This window comes from Sphaerodactylus townsendi, linkage group LG01 (genome assembly GCF_021028975.2).
Source record: "Sphaerodactylus townsendi isolate TG3544 linkage group LG01, MPM_Stown_v2.3, whole genome shotgun sequence".
Taxonomy (NCBI): Eukaryota; Metazoa; Chordata; class Lepidosauria; order Squamata; family Sphaerodactylidae; genus Sphaerodactylus; species Sphaerodactylus townsendi.
Window position 1 is genome coordinate 102,651,270 of NC_059425.1, and position 18,308 is coordinate 102,669,577.

General features: G+C 40.9%; 1 protein-coding gene across 2 annotated transcripts in view; it reads left to right on the forward strand.

Annotated features, from left to right (window-relative positions):
• The window catches only part of SHPRH (SNF2 histone linker PHD RING helicase), a 58,153-nt gene that overhangs the window by 31,768 nt on the left and 8,077 nt on the right, over positions 1 to 18,308 (forward strand). For both annotated transcript variants that reach the window (XM_048489195.1, XM_048489204.1), the window contains 9 exons: positions 1,781 to 1,954; positions 2,259 to 2,321; positions 2,988 to 3,213; positions 5,656 to 5,799; positions 6,165 to 6,266; positions 7,691 to 7,762; positions 11,910 to 12,098; positions 16,417 to 16,509; positions 16,756 to 16,842. In XM_048489195.1, coding sequence (XP_048345152.1) covers positions 1,781 to 1,954; positions 2,259 to 2,321; positions 2,988 to 3,213; positions 5,656 to 5,799; positions 6,165 to 6,266; positions 7,691 to 7,762; positions 11,910 to 12,098; positions 16,417 to 16,509; positions 16,756 to 16,842 — 1,150 coding nt within the window. The remainder of the gene's footprint in view (positions 1 to 1,780; positions 1,955 to 2,258; positions 2,322 to 2,987; positions 3,214 to 5,655; positions 5,800 to 6,164; positions 6,267 to 7,690; positions 7,763 to 11,909; positions 12,099 to 16,416; positions 16,510 to 16,755; positions 16,843 to 18,308) is intronic.

Here is an 18,308-nt window from a genome sequence, read left to right on the forward strand (position 1 = left end):
GTAGCTTCAGGACATACAGGCTATGTTTTAATGTTTAAAGTGCTTCAAATCAAGATCCTAAAAATAAAACTTCTCTTTCACACAGCGTATTAATAATTCTTCACTGTATCTATTTCTTTTTAAATGAATTCAAAATAGATATTGATTTCATAGGTTACAGATTTTATTTTGAAGATGTTTAATAATTTATCACTTTATTCGGACAACTGTAAAGACAGTGTTTTTTTCTAGATATATTAATACAGATGCAACATATCCTCCACACCTTATCTTCTTAAGGCAGGGAACCACTCACTGACTTCCCTTGTCTGTTTTTTCCTACCTTTTCCCCTTCAGGGACTGTGGTGCTTCAGAAAATGGTAGTGTTTGGTTGAAAGCACTTCCCCTCAGCCCTGTAACACATCCAGAACATACCTGATGACTTTATTCCTTTCCAGGCTCACCCCTCACTAAGGCACTTTAAAATAAATACTCAAGGCAGATCTACAACTTAAACAGATTAAAGATTTATTAACAGATAGAGAAGATGGTAAAGGGAAAAATAATAACTTGGCGATGGATTTGGATGAGGCAAATAAGGCAGGAGGTAGGATAAATACACTATGCACAAAAGGTTGGCACATAGGTTCAGAGATTTGTTTCTCAGTCTAGTATTGAATAAGATTGTTCAGTTTCAGTTCAGTTTAGATGTTATAGTTCCTTAAATGTTTCATAGATTGTACAATTCCTTTAACTGTACAGATGGTATTGGCTTTTGGCTTCTTCACATACAGGATCCTAACACTGGCTTGGTACTTATACACAGTACACTCACACAGCCCACACAATTAGAAAAACCCTCAAAATAAAACATAAACTCTCTACTAAGGTAAACCAAAGCAAATCCCGATACCCCAGACCTAGTGGTACCCAAGAATCCTTCTTTCACTAGAAGTATCCCTATCCTGACTTATTAGAGCCCTCCAATAAACCCTTTCACCCGTATACTTTGTGTATATATTTGCTTTCACCCAGCACTCAGCCTGATCACAGTAGCAGCTTTGATTGACTGCTTCCCTCAGAGATGTTCAAATGTTTACAGTTATACAGACAGCACTTAACAACAGGAACGGTCAAGACCAAAAGCCTTAAAGATTCTTCTGACAGGGAGTTAACTTTCTCCCCCCTCTATATCATACAGTTGCTTGGCCAATCAGAGCGCAGGAGGCCATAGCCAATCAGGTGACTCCCTTATTCCTAGGTCTTTTAAGACTTTGTAGTATGATTGCTAGTTCTGCCTTAATCAGAACACCTAATTTTATCTGCAGGTCGAACCAGGCCCTACCATGTTTCACTGAAAATAAGTCCTAACCAAAAATAAGCCCCAGCATGATTTTTTGGTGTTGCTGGAGGATGCTTGAAATATAAGCCCTACTCTGAAAATAAAGCCTAGTTACAGATTCCCTGGCACAGCCCCAGCCTGCCAGGCCAGGCACAAGTGCCTCAGATGCCCAGTATACACAGAGGCCCACTGGCTCTGTATGTTAAAAAAGGTTGTCTTTTAGCAGGCGTGGTCCTGCCTTTGGACTATCTTTTAAGTTATGGTGAACATTTTTAAAATTATGATTTTTAACAGTAATGTAGATTTAATATGTTGCTGCCCTGAGCCCTTTTGGGATGGGCAGGATATAAAAATAAAAATGAATTTAAATTTTTTTTAACATACCCATGAGCCTTTGCTAAATATGCAAATTATTAATTTCAACTTTGGCAATTTGGTTTGTTTTTCCATGTTTACTAGATTCCGTGACTGCAGAGGCCTTCAGTACCTGGTCACAACTCAAATAGAAGAAGTGAAGAAATTTCAGAAACTTGTAAGGGAGGCAGTGAAAAATCTGGAAGGTCCTCCTTCCAAACACGTTATTGAAGCTGCTACCATCTGCCACCTGCGGCCCGTAAGGCTGCCACTAAACAAGTAGGTGTAAACTACCTATTTTGTGAGCAAAGATATTTGTTTCATTATTTATATTCTTGCCCTTTACTCAAATATCAAGATACACACTACAGTTGGAATAAAGCAGCCATGTATACATTGTAGTGGTTTGATTTTTTAAATTTTGTTTTATTTCTGTTATATTACAATTTTTGCTGTTCATTTTGATCTGTTTCCTTTAATCTCTGTATAGCCTTTTATTTGTCGAGAAAAAACATTCTGTCAATCTTTTCTAATTCAGTGACTGACATTTTAAATTTCTCTCCTTTAATCTCTTGTATTCCAGTTGTGTCTTTTGTAAAGCAGATGAATTGTTTACAGAATATGAGTCAAAGCTGTTCTCTCACACGTAAGTGCTATTTTCTTCCTTCTGGAGATGGAAAGGAAATATTTTTTCCTACTTCTAAAAAAAAAGTTTCTGATGGGACAAAATTTTGCAGCAAGTGTATTACATTTATATGCTGCTTTTCTAATGTCATAGAACTCAAAGGATCTCACAGTGTTCCCAGGAGGTTTTCTGATCAGGTTCTGACCAGATCAGTATCTGCTTAGTTTCAGTAAGATGACAATATCATGTACCCTCCATAATTTAACCTCAAAGTATAAAAAGAGATTCCCGTCTGTTGGGCTTTGGAGTTGTTGGATTCCCTCAAGTATGTGCAGGTTCAGTACATGATGTCTTTTGTCAATGTGTTTCTATAAAGACCACAAATATATTGTTTAATTTAAGATGACTTTCAGTGGCATTTAGAATTGTTTGGAGGAGGGACTGTGGCACACTGAGGAAGCATCTGTTTGGCATTCAAAAGGTCTTGGGTTCAAACCTTGGCATCTCTAGCTAAAAGGATCAGGTAGTAGATGATATGAAAACCCTCTTCCTAACTCCTCAAAACGGTGTAGAACTTGTGGAATTTTTTTGTCCAGTATGTTTTTGTTTTATGTAAAAAAAGAATATTTGAATATTCATACAGTCTTCAGATATGGTGCCCATTTCTGCACTTTTGCATTATTTAAGTGTGAAAGGACAGATGGCAATTTTTGAGGAAATGATAGAAGATGAAGACGGACTAGTTGATGACCGCTTACCTACCACAAGCAGAGGTCTCTGGGCAGCAAGTGAAACGGAGCGTTCCTTGAAATCCATACTATCTTTTGCCAAAGCTCATCGAATGGATGTCAAGATAATTGAAGAAGGCAGCATCTTTTTGGACCTTTTTGAAGCATGGAAAAAGGAATATAAGGTAAAATAGTAAGATAATCTTCGAAAAAATTGTTACAATATACTCTAGGAGTGTCTGAGGCAAAGCAATTCAGCAGTGATTCACAGAAGCTGCAAGTTAGGTTGCATCGAGTGAACCATGGTTAGCTGTACCCGTCTTGCTCCCGCCTTGCCAACCAGACACAATAGCCCTGTGAAAGGTGAAGCAACATCATGTGTGCATTTTATGACCTTTTGGCTCAACTGTTTATATTTTTCTATACGTATTTGTGAATGAGAAAGAGCACACGTGCATGCTTGCCTCATTAAAATTGTTAGTTCTGAAAGTGCCAGAGAGCTCTTTGATAGATTTTAGTAGCCCTTCTAAAAGCAGGTTTCCTTAATTTAATAACTAATTCTGATATTTTATTCATAGCTTTTTATCACTAACGTAGCAACCATTGATTGAATGCAGAATTAAGACTTGGCAGTGCAGAAGGAAAACTACTGTCACAAATCAGCCATTTGTAACAGTAATATGCTTTTAGTACTGACAGTTGAGAACAAATTGTCTCTTCACATACGGTTGCCTGGAAGACACATAAGGAGGCCTGTTGCCAGTGACAAAGAGTGATTGTACATCTGTACCTCCCATGTGTCCAGTACTAGCAATGTTCAGTTGCCAGAACATCCCTTCTAGGGGTGAGCACCATTTTTCTTCCATATTTTTTGGGTTCAGATTTAATAATCCTGGAAATTTTCAAAAAAGCTGAATCCCCATACAGACATTTTTCAAAAATTTCTGGGTTTATTAAATTCAAAACTACCAACTGCCTCGGAAGTCCATGTGGGCTTGGAGGCAGCAGGCAGAATAGAGCTCAGTGTTGGACTTGGCTCGACTGAGCTCAGCATTGAGCTCTGTGCCGCCTGCTACTTCTAAGCCCATGTGAACTTTGAAGGCAGCAAGGCGTAAAAGGTATACACAGTTAACGAAGCCGGAGCTGGGCAATTTGAGCCAAGCCTAAGTATTCACCTTTATGTACGCTACAATTCAACTTCTGAGACCCAGGCAAGCGAAGGAAAAAGGGATGGAGGGGAAGAGCTTTTTAAAATGGTGGCGGAGCCAATGCAGCTTGAATAATGCTTTAAAATGGCATTATTTGGGATCTGCTGCCATTTTTCAGGATAAAAAAACTCCACAAAATACCTTATCAGTATTTTTCAGGGGGTTTTAATTCAGCTTTGCCAAATGCGCACCCCTAGTCCCTGCTGTATTTGAAAGGGGGGGGGGGGGATGTCTGATTAGACACCATGGTTTAAAAACTGGGGCCACCATCCAGGGTTTATGATCTTCTCCCAATGTCCTTAGTATAGAGTCAGGAATCTCAGAAAAAGTATTTTAAAACCTTGTTTGTTCCTTAATATACTGGTACAGAATTACCAAAAAGTGTCAAATGCAATTTTTCATGATGAAAAGAATGAGGAATGATCTGAGAAATCCCAGTTCTAATCTCATACCATTTGTGAAATTTACTTTGCCTAAACCAGGGGTAGGGAACCTGCGGCTCGAGAGCCGCATGTGGCTCTTCTGCCCTTGCACTGCGGCTCCACGAGCCGAGCCGCCGGCCCCATCCTTGCCCGCCCTGCAGGCAGCAGGGCAGATGCACCAACTGCCCAGGGCCGGCTGGGCTGCGCTGCGGGCTTCCCCTCTCGCCCGCCCCGTTGGAGCGGGGCCGGCGCTTTCCCGGCGGCCAGCGAGGCTGAGCTGCTGGCCCCATCCTTGCCCACCCTGCAGGCAGCAGGGCGGACGCATCCATGCGCTTCTCAGAATGAGTGGAGTGAAAGGTTAAAAAAACCCAATATATACAGTGTTATCTTTATTTTAAATGTCAAAAATTATTTGCGGCTCCAAGTGTTTTCTTTTCCCATGGAAAACGGGTCCAAATGGCTCTTTGAGTGTTAAAGGTTCCCTACCCCTGGCCTAAACCAATTTAGTATTCCTTTTCAGCACTGATCTCACATCTGTAATTTCAGCATAAGAACACTACCCTGTTCTATAAAGTTATTGTAAGGCTTTAGGTAGTGTGTGTGAATTATATGTAGAAAGCTGTTTATAAATAACTATTGTTATTATTAAAAGTAGTTTTTGACCAGGATGTTCCCTCAGTGTTGCCATATTGTGGTGACTGTATTATTTTATTAGACTTTTTAGAGCCCTGTTTGGTAGTTTCAGTTTTGTGGAAATAACTGGTAACTTCACACAGTTATAGAAGCATTTCTGGCTTATTGTGATTTTCCACTGACCATCAGAGTTGGGAGGAGTGTATATATCACAGTATACTTTGTAATTACAAGGAAGACATGTTAGCTGTAATTTTCCACTAGTTTTTTATCTCCACATTATTCTGAAATCCCCTTTGTGAAGATGCAATTTTTTAAAAGCTAAACCATGCCTACAGTTCTGTCACTATATTTGAAATCTTAGCTGCTTCATGAATATTGGATGGTCTTGAGGGATCATGTGTCTGCCATTGATGAACTCGCCATGGCCACAGAACGCCTTAGAGTGCGTCATTCAGAAGAGCCAAAACCAAACCATCCTGTTCTTCACATAATTGAGCCACATGAGGTAACTTTTTTAAAAATCTAAAAAAGATTGTTCGGTTTCTGTTTGTTTTTAAGCTTTGGTGATTGAAAACTCGTTCTTGCCACTAAAAGATGAAAACACACTAATGTTTGGAGGTTATTAGTTTGCTTTTGTTATCTCTTCATGGCTGTCGAGTTAGAATTCCTTCCAGCCAGTTTTTCTGTCTAGTGTTATGTGTGGCATGTGCTATGAACCTGCTGACTTCTATAAATTGTGTATTTAAGTTCTGAACAAAAAGAAAAACTTGAAGAATTGCGGTCAGAAATGTTTGAAACAGCAGTTCACTGAAATGCTTTCCTCTATCTTGTTATGAAGCCTAATTTAAAAGAGTAAAATTGATTTTCTAGGTAGAACAGAATAGAGTGAAACTTCTGAATGATAAAGCAGTAGCCAAGTCACAGCTTCAGAAGAAACTGGGCCAGCTGCTGTATCTCACTAATCTTGAAAAGGTAAGGCTGACCTGCCATATATATTTATATTCTAGTAAGATGGACCTCCCTATCATCTTCTAGGCATTTTTCCTTTTTAATCTATCCTCATTTTCTTGGATATCTAAAGGAGTGAGTTTGTGGCTAAATACAGCATAGGAATTAAATGAGAGAGGATAGAGTAGAAGCTGCTGTCAAACAAATCTTGCTAAGAATTGGCTATTCGCTTTCTATCCCAGTCATTCCATTGTTAAAATCTATAAATGACAAATGGCACACTCACATTTATGTGGCCATACAACTGCAAATACTTCTTACAGAAATTTAGAGCTTTGACTGCCATTTTTTTACCCAAATTGGACCAGTCTGTTCCCTTTTAGGACTGGGGGAATTAGCTGGGAACAGACTGTTATGCGAGAGGCAGGTAGGGCGGATCTCCACATGCCCCTAAAGAAATCCGCTCAAAACCAGAATGAAGAGGAGAAGGGTTATGGTTTTATTGAGGGATTAAAAATAATAAAAATACAGACCCAAATTACAAGCATACACACAGAGAATTTTAAGAAGCCTAAGAAATAAAGGGATGATCAATAGTGGGAATAGAAGAGAGCGCTGCGGGAAGGGCAATATTTACCATTCCGTAAGAGGTCTGAGAAGAGCAAGAGACTACAACTAGCTCTTCTTACAGGAAAACAACATCGAGCACGAGGAGAACGTTCCAAGGGCAAATTGCCATGGATCTTGGGGGTATAGTTACAGGAAAAATTGACTCTTTTGGAGAAGAGGGAGAATCTTCCTAGGACAAAGCAAAGTTCCATTCCTGGACAAAGCAAAGTTCCATTCCTAGGCACAGACAATGTGAGCTGCTAAGACCTTTTATGTGCTTTTGGACAAAATACACCCCTTTTATATCAGTCAACCTAAAAGTTATATAAAAAGAAGTTGTATGACTTGCCAGGTTTCTCAGGACTTTGTTCTGGTACCTGCACTTTGATGACATTGCATGCTTCATTTGACTTGCAAAGGCAAGAACATGTGCCTGAATGATATTGAATTTCTCAGTCAGCATCCCCATGGGATCCCAATTTTTTTAAATTTCACAGGGCTAAATTTAGAAAGCAGCTTGCAATTTTCCACAGGAGTAGTTCAATAAAGAAGAACTGTAGATGGTGTATGTAGGCTTGTTGTCCCCTTACTTTCCTCCTAAAAATAGCTTTCATACCAATTCCTAAATTGACCTGTAAACTCATTCCACTGGATGTCTGACCATATTCTTTAGTTTTAATTCTCCTGGAAGTATAATGGTCTCATTTACCAAGTTATACAAAGCAGTATTCAATAATGGTTTGGCAACCGGATACAAAGCTCTAAAAAATGTTCAGCAGCAAATCCTTTCTAAAATATTTTAAGGCCTAGCTAACTGTCTCTATTTAATGGTTTCACAGTCTCAGGATAAAACAACTGGAGGAGTTAATCCAGAGCCCTGTCCAATTTGTGCACGGCAACTAGGACAACAGGTAAAAAGTTCAAGTTTTCTGGATGGAACACTTAGGTGGGTTTCTTTATTTGCAGTTTAAGCTGTGCCCAGTCTCAAAACTGAATCTCTGTAGTCTAAAACTGTACTTTTAAATAAGGCTGTGCGGTGCTGCAGCTGCTCAGTGTACCAAGCAAACATGGAATTTAGAACTTGCCTCAAAATTGTGTATCCTAAGTCATTTCACATTTTAAAAATACATTTCTACTTGCAAAGGTACGTTTTAGCTTGAGTAGGTAATAGCTAGTTAAGCACCATTGAGACTGAGGGAGACTGCCTGGTAGTAGGGGTATCATTTCAGCAGTGTTCAAAATTTTACCCCCTTCCTGTTAATTGTTGGAAGCAAGATCGCAAATACTGTACACATTTACATAATTTGAGTTCCGTAAGTTTTATTTGCTGCAGGAGTTGGGGTTTTCTCTAAGCACAAGAGTATTACAGACACTTTGATATGTAAATGCTCATGTGAGCTCAATCTCCAAAGATTAACATGCCATAAAAGGGCCGTGGAATTCCAGTTAATTATACTTAATCAGCTTCCAATACTTCTGATGTGACATGCAGGCTTGGCCATTAAGCCAGCCTCAGTGTTCAACCCACATGTTCATTCCGGTCCCTTAATTTAACGGTTCATCATGTATATTTGAGTTATGTTATCTCATCTTCCCCATCTTCCAATCACCTGACCCCTGTTTTTGAAAGCCTGTACAAGATATGTACAAAGGGCTCTTCTCCCTGGATTCAGTACTTGCATTCACCACATGTGCTCAGAGCAGACTTGCATTCCCCACTGCACGCACATACTATTCATTGAATGGAGTGCATTGCTGGGCCATCACATGCTGCAGGAAGACAGACACATCCATGAAGGTAGGGGATGGTAAACAGGGGCGAATCTAGGCAAACTGGAGCCCGGGAACAAAATCTGAGTTTGGTGCCCCCCCCCCAGGTATGGACGACCACCCTCCCCCACAACGACCAAACAATGATTTTTTTGTACCAGCTCACAAAACACCTCCCACCACCAGCAAAACATACATGGCTCTCCCCACCAACTCTCTTTCCTAATTTTGTCCTCACACCAACCCTATGAGGTAGGTTGTTAGCCTCAGAAACAGCTCCAAGCCAGTGCAAGTGGGAATTAACTTTTAAGCATGTAAATCTCTCACAAATCACCGCCCCATCAGAAGTTGGAACCTCCCCCCCAAAGGCAGTTTGAACAAAGAAAGAAAATCAGAGAGACAACTGTGAGTTGGCTGAAGTACCTTGGATAGCAGGCTTTCCCCATTTATCTTTGTGGATCTGATGTGGGGTAAATCTGCCACCTTGCAGTAGTGCCTCTACCTATACTCTACTCATTTTAAAACAAGTGTCAAGGTTCCAGTGTTCTTGTTACCAGACAAACCTGTAGTAGAAGGGGTGGGTGGGTAGTTTTTAGAAACAGTGTTTATCATTCCTGCAAACTCCCCACGACATGCCCAGGTAGAGACGGCCTGGCAAAGATGCAGGGCCTTCTGAATTAAGCATGGGGACTGGGCGGCCTGCCCCCCCCCCAAAGCCCCCAGAGTCTGGAGTGGGGAGCCATGGCTTCTGAGGCGCATGGATGGCCCCGCAGCTGACAGGGAAACCATAGAATTGGGGCTTGATGGGGTGGAAAACCAGGTCTTGCCCCCAGTGCTGGCTGGGCATGGGGCAGGGTGGGGCAGGGGTGGAAAACTCTTGTCTTGCCCTGGGCATCATTTTCTGCCAGTGTGCCTCTGAGTTTTTCACTCGGCAGTGTGCTGAGAAGAGGAGCTGCTGTGACTGACAAGGCCTGCTCTGGGGGTGGACTGATGTACTTGGCTGGCGAATGCTGGAAACTAATTGCTGGACTAGATGGGAGATAGGTCCCCTCTTGAGAGGCCAGAAAGAGTGAGCTCCACTATCTTATGATGCATAAGATCGGAACCTCATGCTTTTGTCAAAAGCCAAAGCAGCTGAGGAAGGGGAAAACAAATGGATGTTTGACCAATTCCCCTAAATATTTTTTTTTGGACTACAAATTGACTTTCTATCAGAGCTTCTATTTTGCTTTATTGACCAACCTGTCCCTGCCAAATTAAGAAACCAGTCACTGCTCTGGAGAGGACCTGCTCCCAACACCCATTGGCAACAATCTGTCTAAAACAAACATTCAAAAGAATCATAAGAGACCCTCATAATTGATGTTATAGGTAATTTAGTGCTAAGTGTACGGCAAAGATGAATGAATGTGCCCTTTTCAGCCTGGTGGCATCTAATATGGAAAACTGGGTTTGATTCCTTACTCCTCCACATGAGTGGTGGACCTTTATCTGATGAACTGGATTTGTTTTCCCCCTCCTACACATGAAGCCTGATTGGTGACCTTGAACTAGTTCTCTTTGAACTCTCTCAGCCACACCTACTTTACAAGGTGTCTGTTGTGGAGAAAGGAAGGGAAAGGAGTTTGCAAGCTAACAAATGCCTTCCTTTCCTCTCCCCACTTTCTTCCTCTCCCTCTTTCCTGCCCTTGTAGGGTAGCAGGTGGGGCAGACAAAGTGGGGCATCAAACTCACTCTGCAGATTACAGCCCAGCCCCACAGCAAAAGTTAAGAAGCCAGGCGCTCCACCCCCCCCCCCCCATATTAAGGCTATTCACAATTGCAAACAAGATTTTAGGAATAGAAGAACAGTTTGGATTCATACATTGCCTACAAGGAGTCTCCAAACAGCTAACAAACACCCCCCTTTCCTCTCCCTTGTGGGGCAGACAAAGTGGGGCATCAAACTCACTCTGCAGATTACAGCCCAGCCCCACAGCAAAAGTTAAGAAGCCAGGCGCTCCATCCCCCCCCCCCCTCTAATATTAAGGCTATTCACAATTGCAAACAAAATTTTAGGAATAGAAGAACAGTTTGGATTCATACATTGCCTATAAGGAGTCTCCAAACAGCTAACAAACACCCCCTCCCTTTCCTCTCCCCACAGCAAGCACCTTGTGGGGCAGAGAAAGTGGGGCATCAAACTCACTCTGCAGATTACAGCCCAGCCCCACAGCAAAAGTTAAGAAGCCAGGCGCTCCATCCCCCCGCCCCCCCCCCCTAATATTAAGGCTATTCACAATTGCAAGCAAATTTTTAGGAATAGAAGAACAGTTTGGATTCATACATTGCCTATAAGGAGTCTCCAAACAGCTAACAAACACCCCCTCCCTTTCCTCTCCCCACAGCAAACACCTTGTGGGGCAGAGAAAGTGGGGAATCAAACTCAGCTCTGCAGATTACATCTCAGCCCCACAGCAAAAGTCACACACACCCAATCAAGGCCATTCACTATTGCAAACAAGATTTTATGGATAGAAGTGCAGTTTGGATTTGCACATTACCTTTAAGGAGTCTCCAAACAGTTCACAAACGCGCCCTCCCTTCCTCTCCCCACAACAAACACCTTGTGGGGCAGGGATTGCCTTCCTAGCCAGCCTATGGACTTCTCCTGTGCTGGCTGGCGCCCGTCTGCTGGGGAGAAGGCTTGAGAGCAACATCAAGGACTTACTGGAGAATAAGTCACTGCACTCTGGGCGAGAGGGAGGGGAGGCGGAGCTCTCCAGTCCTCCTCCTGGAGGCACAATGGTATTTCTCCCCCGCCCTCTGGACACTCAGGGCCACCTTAGCGAGTGGGCGGGGCTATGTCAGGCTTCCTTAATTTTTTCAGCAGCCGCTTCCTGAATGCCGGGCTTGCTTGGGCTTCCAAAATCAGTCTGCGTGAGGGGATGTTTTGGCGCCCCCCACGTGACTGCAATGGATGCGCCCAGGGACAAGGGGTACCCCTTGTCCCTAGGCAAGTCCGCCAGTGATGGTAAAGGAAACAATGCTGGCTATAAAAAGTAAATTTTCAGCAGAGTGAAGCCCTTGAGACTTTCAGAAACTATTTTTTTCTTGTTCTTTCATCAGTAAGATATGTGTTTTGTATAATTACTGATAATTTCTATGCAGAACTTTCAATTTAAGTTATTAAAAACTACCTTTTCTCAGCTAGTTTTATTGATTGTTTTGTATCCGCATAATTACATGGACAGCAATGTTGTGTAAATATGTTGTTGCACTCACTTGCTCTTTTCTTCTTCTCCATAGTGGGCAGTACTGACATGTGGACACTGCTTCTGTAATGATTGCATAGCTATTATTATAGAACAGTACAGTGTTGGCACCCGCAGAAGTTCAATAAAGTGTGCCATTTGTAGGCAGACAACATCACATAAAGAAATCTCATATGTCTTCACTGCAGAGTCTGCAAACCAAGAGGACGATATGCCTGTGAAGGTTAGTTGTGATACATACAAGTACTTGATGCAACCTCCAAATGCAGCCATTAGGAGAATTCCTCCTGCCTTCCATAATTTCATACTGTTTTGCCGTTTATCATGTCGTCTCTGCTGCTCATTTGATTTCTTATTTGTGTTCTAACTTACATCACCACAGCACTGAATAAGGGACTTGCCACGGCAACAAGCCTTCTAGGAAATTGTAACCATAATATATACACCTAAACGCAGATGAATTCTGTGTAAGAATTTATTATCATTTACTATTAGTTGGAATTGCTATATTTTTTCTGCTCAACAGGTGATATTACCAAATAGTAACCAGAATTGTTTTACCAAAATATGTTACCAGATAGTGAAAGGGAGCATTTAAGAAAAAAACATCTGCTTTTCAGATTATCATTTTGACTGGTGGTAAGTCTTGAACTTGGCACTCTATTTTCTCTCTTCCATTCCCACTTCCCATAGATCTTTAAACTATTCTTAGGCAAAAAGATACTTGACTTTATGCAGTGCACTTCAGATGACCAGAGCACTTCACAAATGTGATCTCAGTGGCCCTTGAAACAATTGTACAAGCAGTATTTCCATTTTGCAAATAAGGGACTAGATCCAAGCACATGATTGGTTTGAATATCTAACCATTGTTAAGGGAAGACTTCAAAACTGGATGAACAACAACAGTTTTAACTGTGTTTGTAAACATGGTTAACAGTTAAATCAGCACTGAGAAAACCATGGTTAAGGCGGTCTGTCTTCTGCCAAGGTGACAGGTCTTGCTACTACCTTGTAGTATACTTCTGAGAATAGAGCTTAGCTTAGCAAGCAGTGCAGCTTTCTTATGGCATCTTAACCAGATTTAGTTTCACCATTGTTCAGCATTAAATCTGCATTAGGCCTTCCTGTTGATACTTTGACCAACAAAAAAAGGTGAACATATCAGCACATTGACAGCCTTCATTGATGAGATAAATGTAAACATAAGATTTACAAATAATTGATTTTCAATTAAACATGTACATTTAATTTATGTAGTATATTCAGTTTTTGTGCTGAAATTAAAGAATATTGCTAATATTAAAGAAATTACTGAAATCACACATTTATATATTTTAAAAATGCAGCGTTACAAAGCTGTGTGTTGCAGCTGTTGTACATATAATACTATAAAGAAATATGGACGAGGTATCCTCAGAAATATATAAAACCCCATTCCATTAATGACTTGTTCATGCTACCGGTATGTAGCCACTAATTCTCCCTCTATATATATATTGTTGAACGATTTCATGGTTGGAATCAACTTGCTGTTGTGGGTTTTCATGACAGTGTAACCATGATCTAATAGTTATTGCTTTTAATGTTTCACCTGCATGTATGGCTGGCATCTTCAGATGCATGTCATAGTGACATGCATTTCCCTCCATGGCTGTGAAACACATCTCACCAGAGAGAAACATATCTCACTATGACATGCCTCTGAAGTCATAGATGCAGGTGAAACAACCACGGCCACGCAGCCTGGAAAACCCACAACAGCCAATATATTTTTTTCATGTGAGTACACTTACTGTGGAGATTATGAGTAAGCTTTCTTCCCCAAGGTAGGTACTAGAGACTTTTTAAAAAATATATGAAAACTGGAAATTCATAGTACTTGATACACATACTCACTGTTGTCATATAATGTTATTCAATTGCTGATTTAAAAAAAAACACACCTCTTTGGTGGGGAGAGAAAACACTGCATCAGGCAAGTCTTGCAGGATTCCAGGAGCCTGTTAGCCTACTTATCATTTCCTGTCTAAGGGGATGAGGGAGAAAAGCCTCCAGAGAGGAATGTCAGGGGGATAGTATGTGATTGAAATGCATTCCTAACTCAATGTAACTGCTTAAAACAACAAATCAATCCTGCTAAAAGATATATGTAACCAGCCTGCTATATGTAACTCATGCCATCTGTGACATTCTTTCCTTGATATTTACTTTATGGATTCACATGCTTTGTATATAACTAGGCTTCCCCTGACAACCTTGTTACCTAGCTTAACAGGGGTTATTAAATTATTAAAGGGAATCTCCACCAGCTGCTGAGAGTGCAACAGCACACATATGGTTTTTAAGGTAGCGAAGGGGAATGGAACTCACTTGGCAGTGCGAGAGGAGCTAGGGCGAGATCTTGGAGACTATATATACGGGGAAGGAATTTGGCAAAGAGCGATCCGCAGAGTAATTCAGGAGTCCAAATGAAGTTTTTAAATGTTTATATAAATTTGGTTCAAAATACATACACACAGTAAGATGTAAGAGCGCATACATTCAAGTTCCTAGTATATAAAAAGGGTTGAAAAGTAGATGGGACGATAGAGAGGGAATTGGGAATTTGCAGGGTGATACGTTACCTAACATTCTCGAAGTAGAAGCTGTATAAGGCAGGGAGTCCACGCCAGCACGGAAACCCGGTAGAAGATGATATCATGTCTCAAACTGACCAGACCAAGGGAGGTACAGGCTAGTAATGAGCAACGTGCTCTAGGTGAACTGAACTTTTATAAGGTAGATCGTTCCTTGGCGGGAAAAGGAACCAATTGTGCTCGGTTCCACAGCTGTGCTGGGTTTGGGGTGCACAGCCAGTTAATCAGCTCAATATGACTAAGCCCGGGACAATGGGGCCAAATTACATTGTTAAGTTAAATGAGAAGCTGCTGTAAGGCTTCCATGTAGATTAACCTTTTAGGGTTACTGCCCAAGATATTCAGATTTTGGCTGAGACTTTAGACCAAGGAAAGGTGGGTGACTTTAGGAAAGTAATAACAAAGGTAGGGGAGATTAGAGGAGCAACCATTGTTGCTGACTTGGTTCCCAGAGGAGATGGGGGAAAGGCAGTATCTGATATTACAGTGGCTTTCCATATTCTTTGTCTTTAACAGTATATTTGCAAGGTGTGGTAATCAAGCATGCCCTTACACAGGATGAGACCTCCAAGTTATTCAGGAGTTACTCATTCTCTTAATTAGATCATGTTAACTTGTGACCTTTGGAACATGCCGCTACCTACACTGAGAGGTGCTGTGAAACTAAGCTTCTGCCAATATGGTTTTAAAGGAAAATATAATGCCATATATATATAGGATTAATCAGGGTCCTAACACCCTGGTCCCATGAGAAAAAGAGTTACATCCATTATCTCGTGGGTCAGGAAGCCAGGTGGCTCTCTCTCATTATCTGTCACCAACCTTGGGGTGCCTCAGCTCCAGTAACTGTTTTTCACAACTTCTTGGGAAGCGGGAGGGGGGACTTGCAACATGGGATAAAGGGGATGGCAAATGCTAGGTTTGTCAGAACTGACTCTGCCAAGCTTTGGTGCTTCTATATCTCATCAATAAAGACTACTGAGTCTGTGTATTGGCATAAGGTTCTGAGACCTGATTAGGACAAAGCTTACATGGTAAGCCTGGGGACAGTTTGGTCTATTCCCTTTTCAAATGTAAAAGACCATGGGTAGAGACCATGCCTCCCTAACCATCAGCTGTTGATGTCTCCCCTGCCAAAGGCCAGCTAACACCTGTTTCCCAGGTTTTCTTCCTCTCTTTCTTTCTGTACCTCGCAAAATACTCCTGAAATTCTTGGAGGCCAATTTTCATTACTCTTGGAATTTCAGGAGTGTTCTTTGACATTTTGGGTATATCTCCTGAATTGAAACAGCTAATTTCAGATGAAATTTCAGCTTGGATATAACCAAATGCAAAACCCTCCAAGCATACGTGTCCTTGTCCCACGTAACACAGAAGGGAGTGACTGAAGAATGTATTACCCGGTGCATCCCAGGGAAAGATGAATTTTGGGGCATAACAGAAATTAGATTTTGTCATTATATTATATGAAGAGGAAAAATGTGTTTCTCTGCTAAAAGATAATTTGATCAGAAAGTAACAGATTCCTTATTCACCTCTTTCAACAATTGAGATTGAATCCAGAGATACGCTTATTTGTGAGTCATTTTCTGTGAAATTTGTGGATCTTAATTCCAAAGAACAGATGTGTAAACTTCTCTTCATGCTTACCTTAATAGATGGAAGAATAAGATATAGATTTGCACAAAGTTTTATTATACAGATAAATTCTCAGACTTATTTAATAATTCATTGATAGGTGAGATCTAACGTAAAGAGAGAGAGGTATTTGGGTTAAAATTTTATATATGTATTTAGATAACCTTCAAAAAAGGAAATAGCAGTCTAGATCTTCTGAAAATATTTTATTTTATGCATGTGTAAACAAATAAAAATAATATATATATGTATTATTTTTTAAAGGGTAGCCATTCCACCAAAGTTGAAGCTGTGGTTAGGACTCTGAAGAAAATCCAGTTCAAAGATCCTGGAGCCAAGTCCCTTGTTTTCTCAACGGTATTTTTAAACTCTTTAGATCTGAAATGCACTTTATTTTAGAAAAGTTGTATGACTGGATTATTGAATGTTGGTATGGGCAGCTGGGAATTCTGATTTAAGTAGAATACATTAAGATGTTCTCTAGGCTTTTCATTTGTCTCTTTTGGATACTGTGGGTGATACAGCTAAACTAGCTTGGTTAACTGTTGTAATAAAGACAGCATTTTTGACACACTGAAATGTATTTCACTTATATTTTTGTAGTGGCAAGATGTGCTGGATATTATTGCAAAAGCACTATATGATAACAACATGGTATTTGCTCAGATCAATGGAATCAACAAGTTCCAGGTATGTGAATTAAGACTTTAAAGCACTTGAGATAAAAATTGGCACTGGGAGCAGTAGAATATTGATGAAGAAAAATCTGGCAATAAACAATAACTGATTTGTTATCCAGGATTTAGTTTCCCATGGCCAATTGGCCATGGCGGCAGGGGCTGATGGGATTTGTAGTCCATGAACATCTAGAGAGCCGCAGGTTGCAGACCCCTGACCTAGAGGGCAAGGTTCTCTCACTTACTTCACTCCTGCATCTGTGTGGGTGTATAGATCTCCCCCACTCCTGCTTCCCCAGCCAGCTTGATACCTCCAAGTAGTCTTGGGCGTCTGAGAACAGTGTTGCCAGCTGACATTTTCAGGAGCCTCATTCTCAGCTTGTCTCAGGATGTAGGGCTTGTCTGCCTGGTGCATCGGTGGCTCGGGGATTGGGGGATCAGCCAGGCTTGGGGGCTGCCAGTGGTATGGGGATTGTTTGCTGCAGATTCCTCTGGATTGAAGGCAGGGCAGGGCAATAATCTTGAGTCTCTGGCACTTTAATGTTGTTTAGAGAGCCCAGATTATCTTAGAGAGCCCAGGTTATCCTTTTAAATCCACCTTAAAGGGAGAATATGGGCTCCCTAGTTCAAACAACATTGAAAATGATGCTGTTTCAGGGTAGATTCCCCACCCCCCATTCCCCAAACAGCATCACTTTTAATGTTGGTTGTTGTGGGTTTTCCGGGCTGCGTGGCCGTGGTCTGATAGATCTTGTTCCTAATGTTTCGCCTGCATCTGTGGCTGGCATCTTCTGAGGTGTATCACAGAGAGAAGTCTGTTATACGCTGTGTCCAGATTTCTCTTATAACAGACTTCTTATAACAGACTTCTTATAACTTCTTATAACAGACTTCTTATAACAGATGCAGGCAAAATGTTAGGAACAAGATCTACCAGACAACGTGAAAACACTAAAAATAAAAAATATATAAACAAACCCAACCCCCCCCCCCCCCGGTATGATCAAATGGCGCCTGAAACATGTCCCCACATGTCCCCATGGTAGCTACACCCCTGAACAGTCCCTTTCAAATAACAATGGTTATTCACCAGATTATAGGTAATATAATGATCAAATATTTTATGTGTCTCTTCTAACTCCAAAAATTAGAGGAAAAAGCCCAAAATATATTATATAGATCTGATTTTGAACCACCACATTTCCAACCACTATCTGAATAAATGTAGCATAAATACAATCATGCTTTTTAGATGTCTGATACAAGTGAACCAGATCTTTACAGTTTTCTTGAACATCTGATGAAATTAAATTTCTAAGGAATTTAGTCCAAACCCAATTCCAAGCATCCATTAGAATATTCAGGACTTCATTCCATTTTACAATGCATTATAAATGCACTTTCTTTATCTCAAAGCACTGCATTAAAATATTGCTATACTTCCAAGCATAATACCATTACAAGAAATTATTACAGACT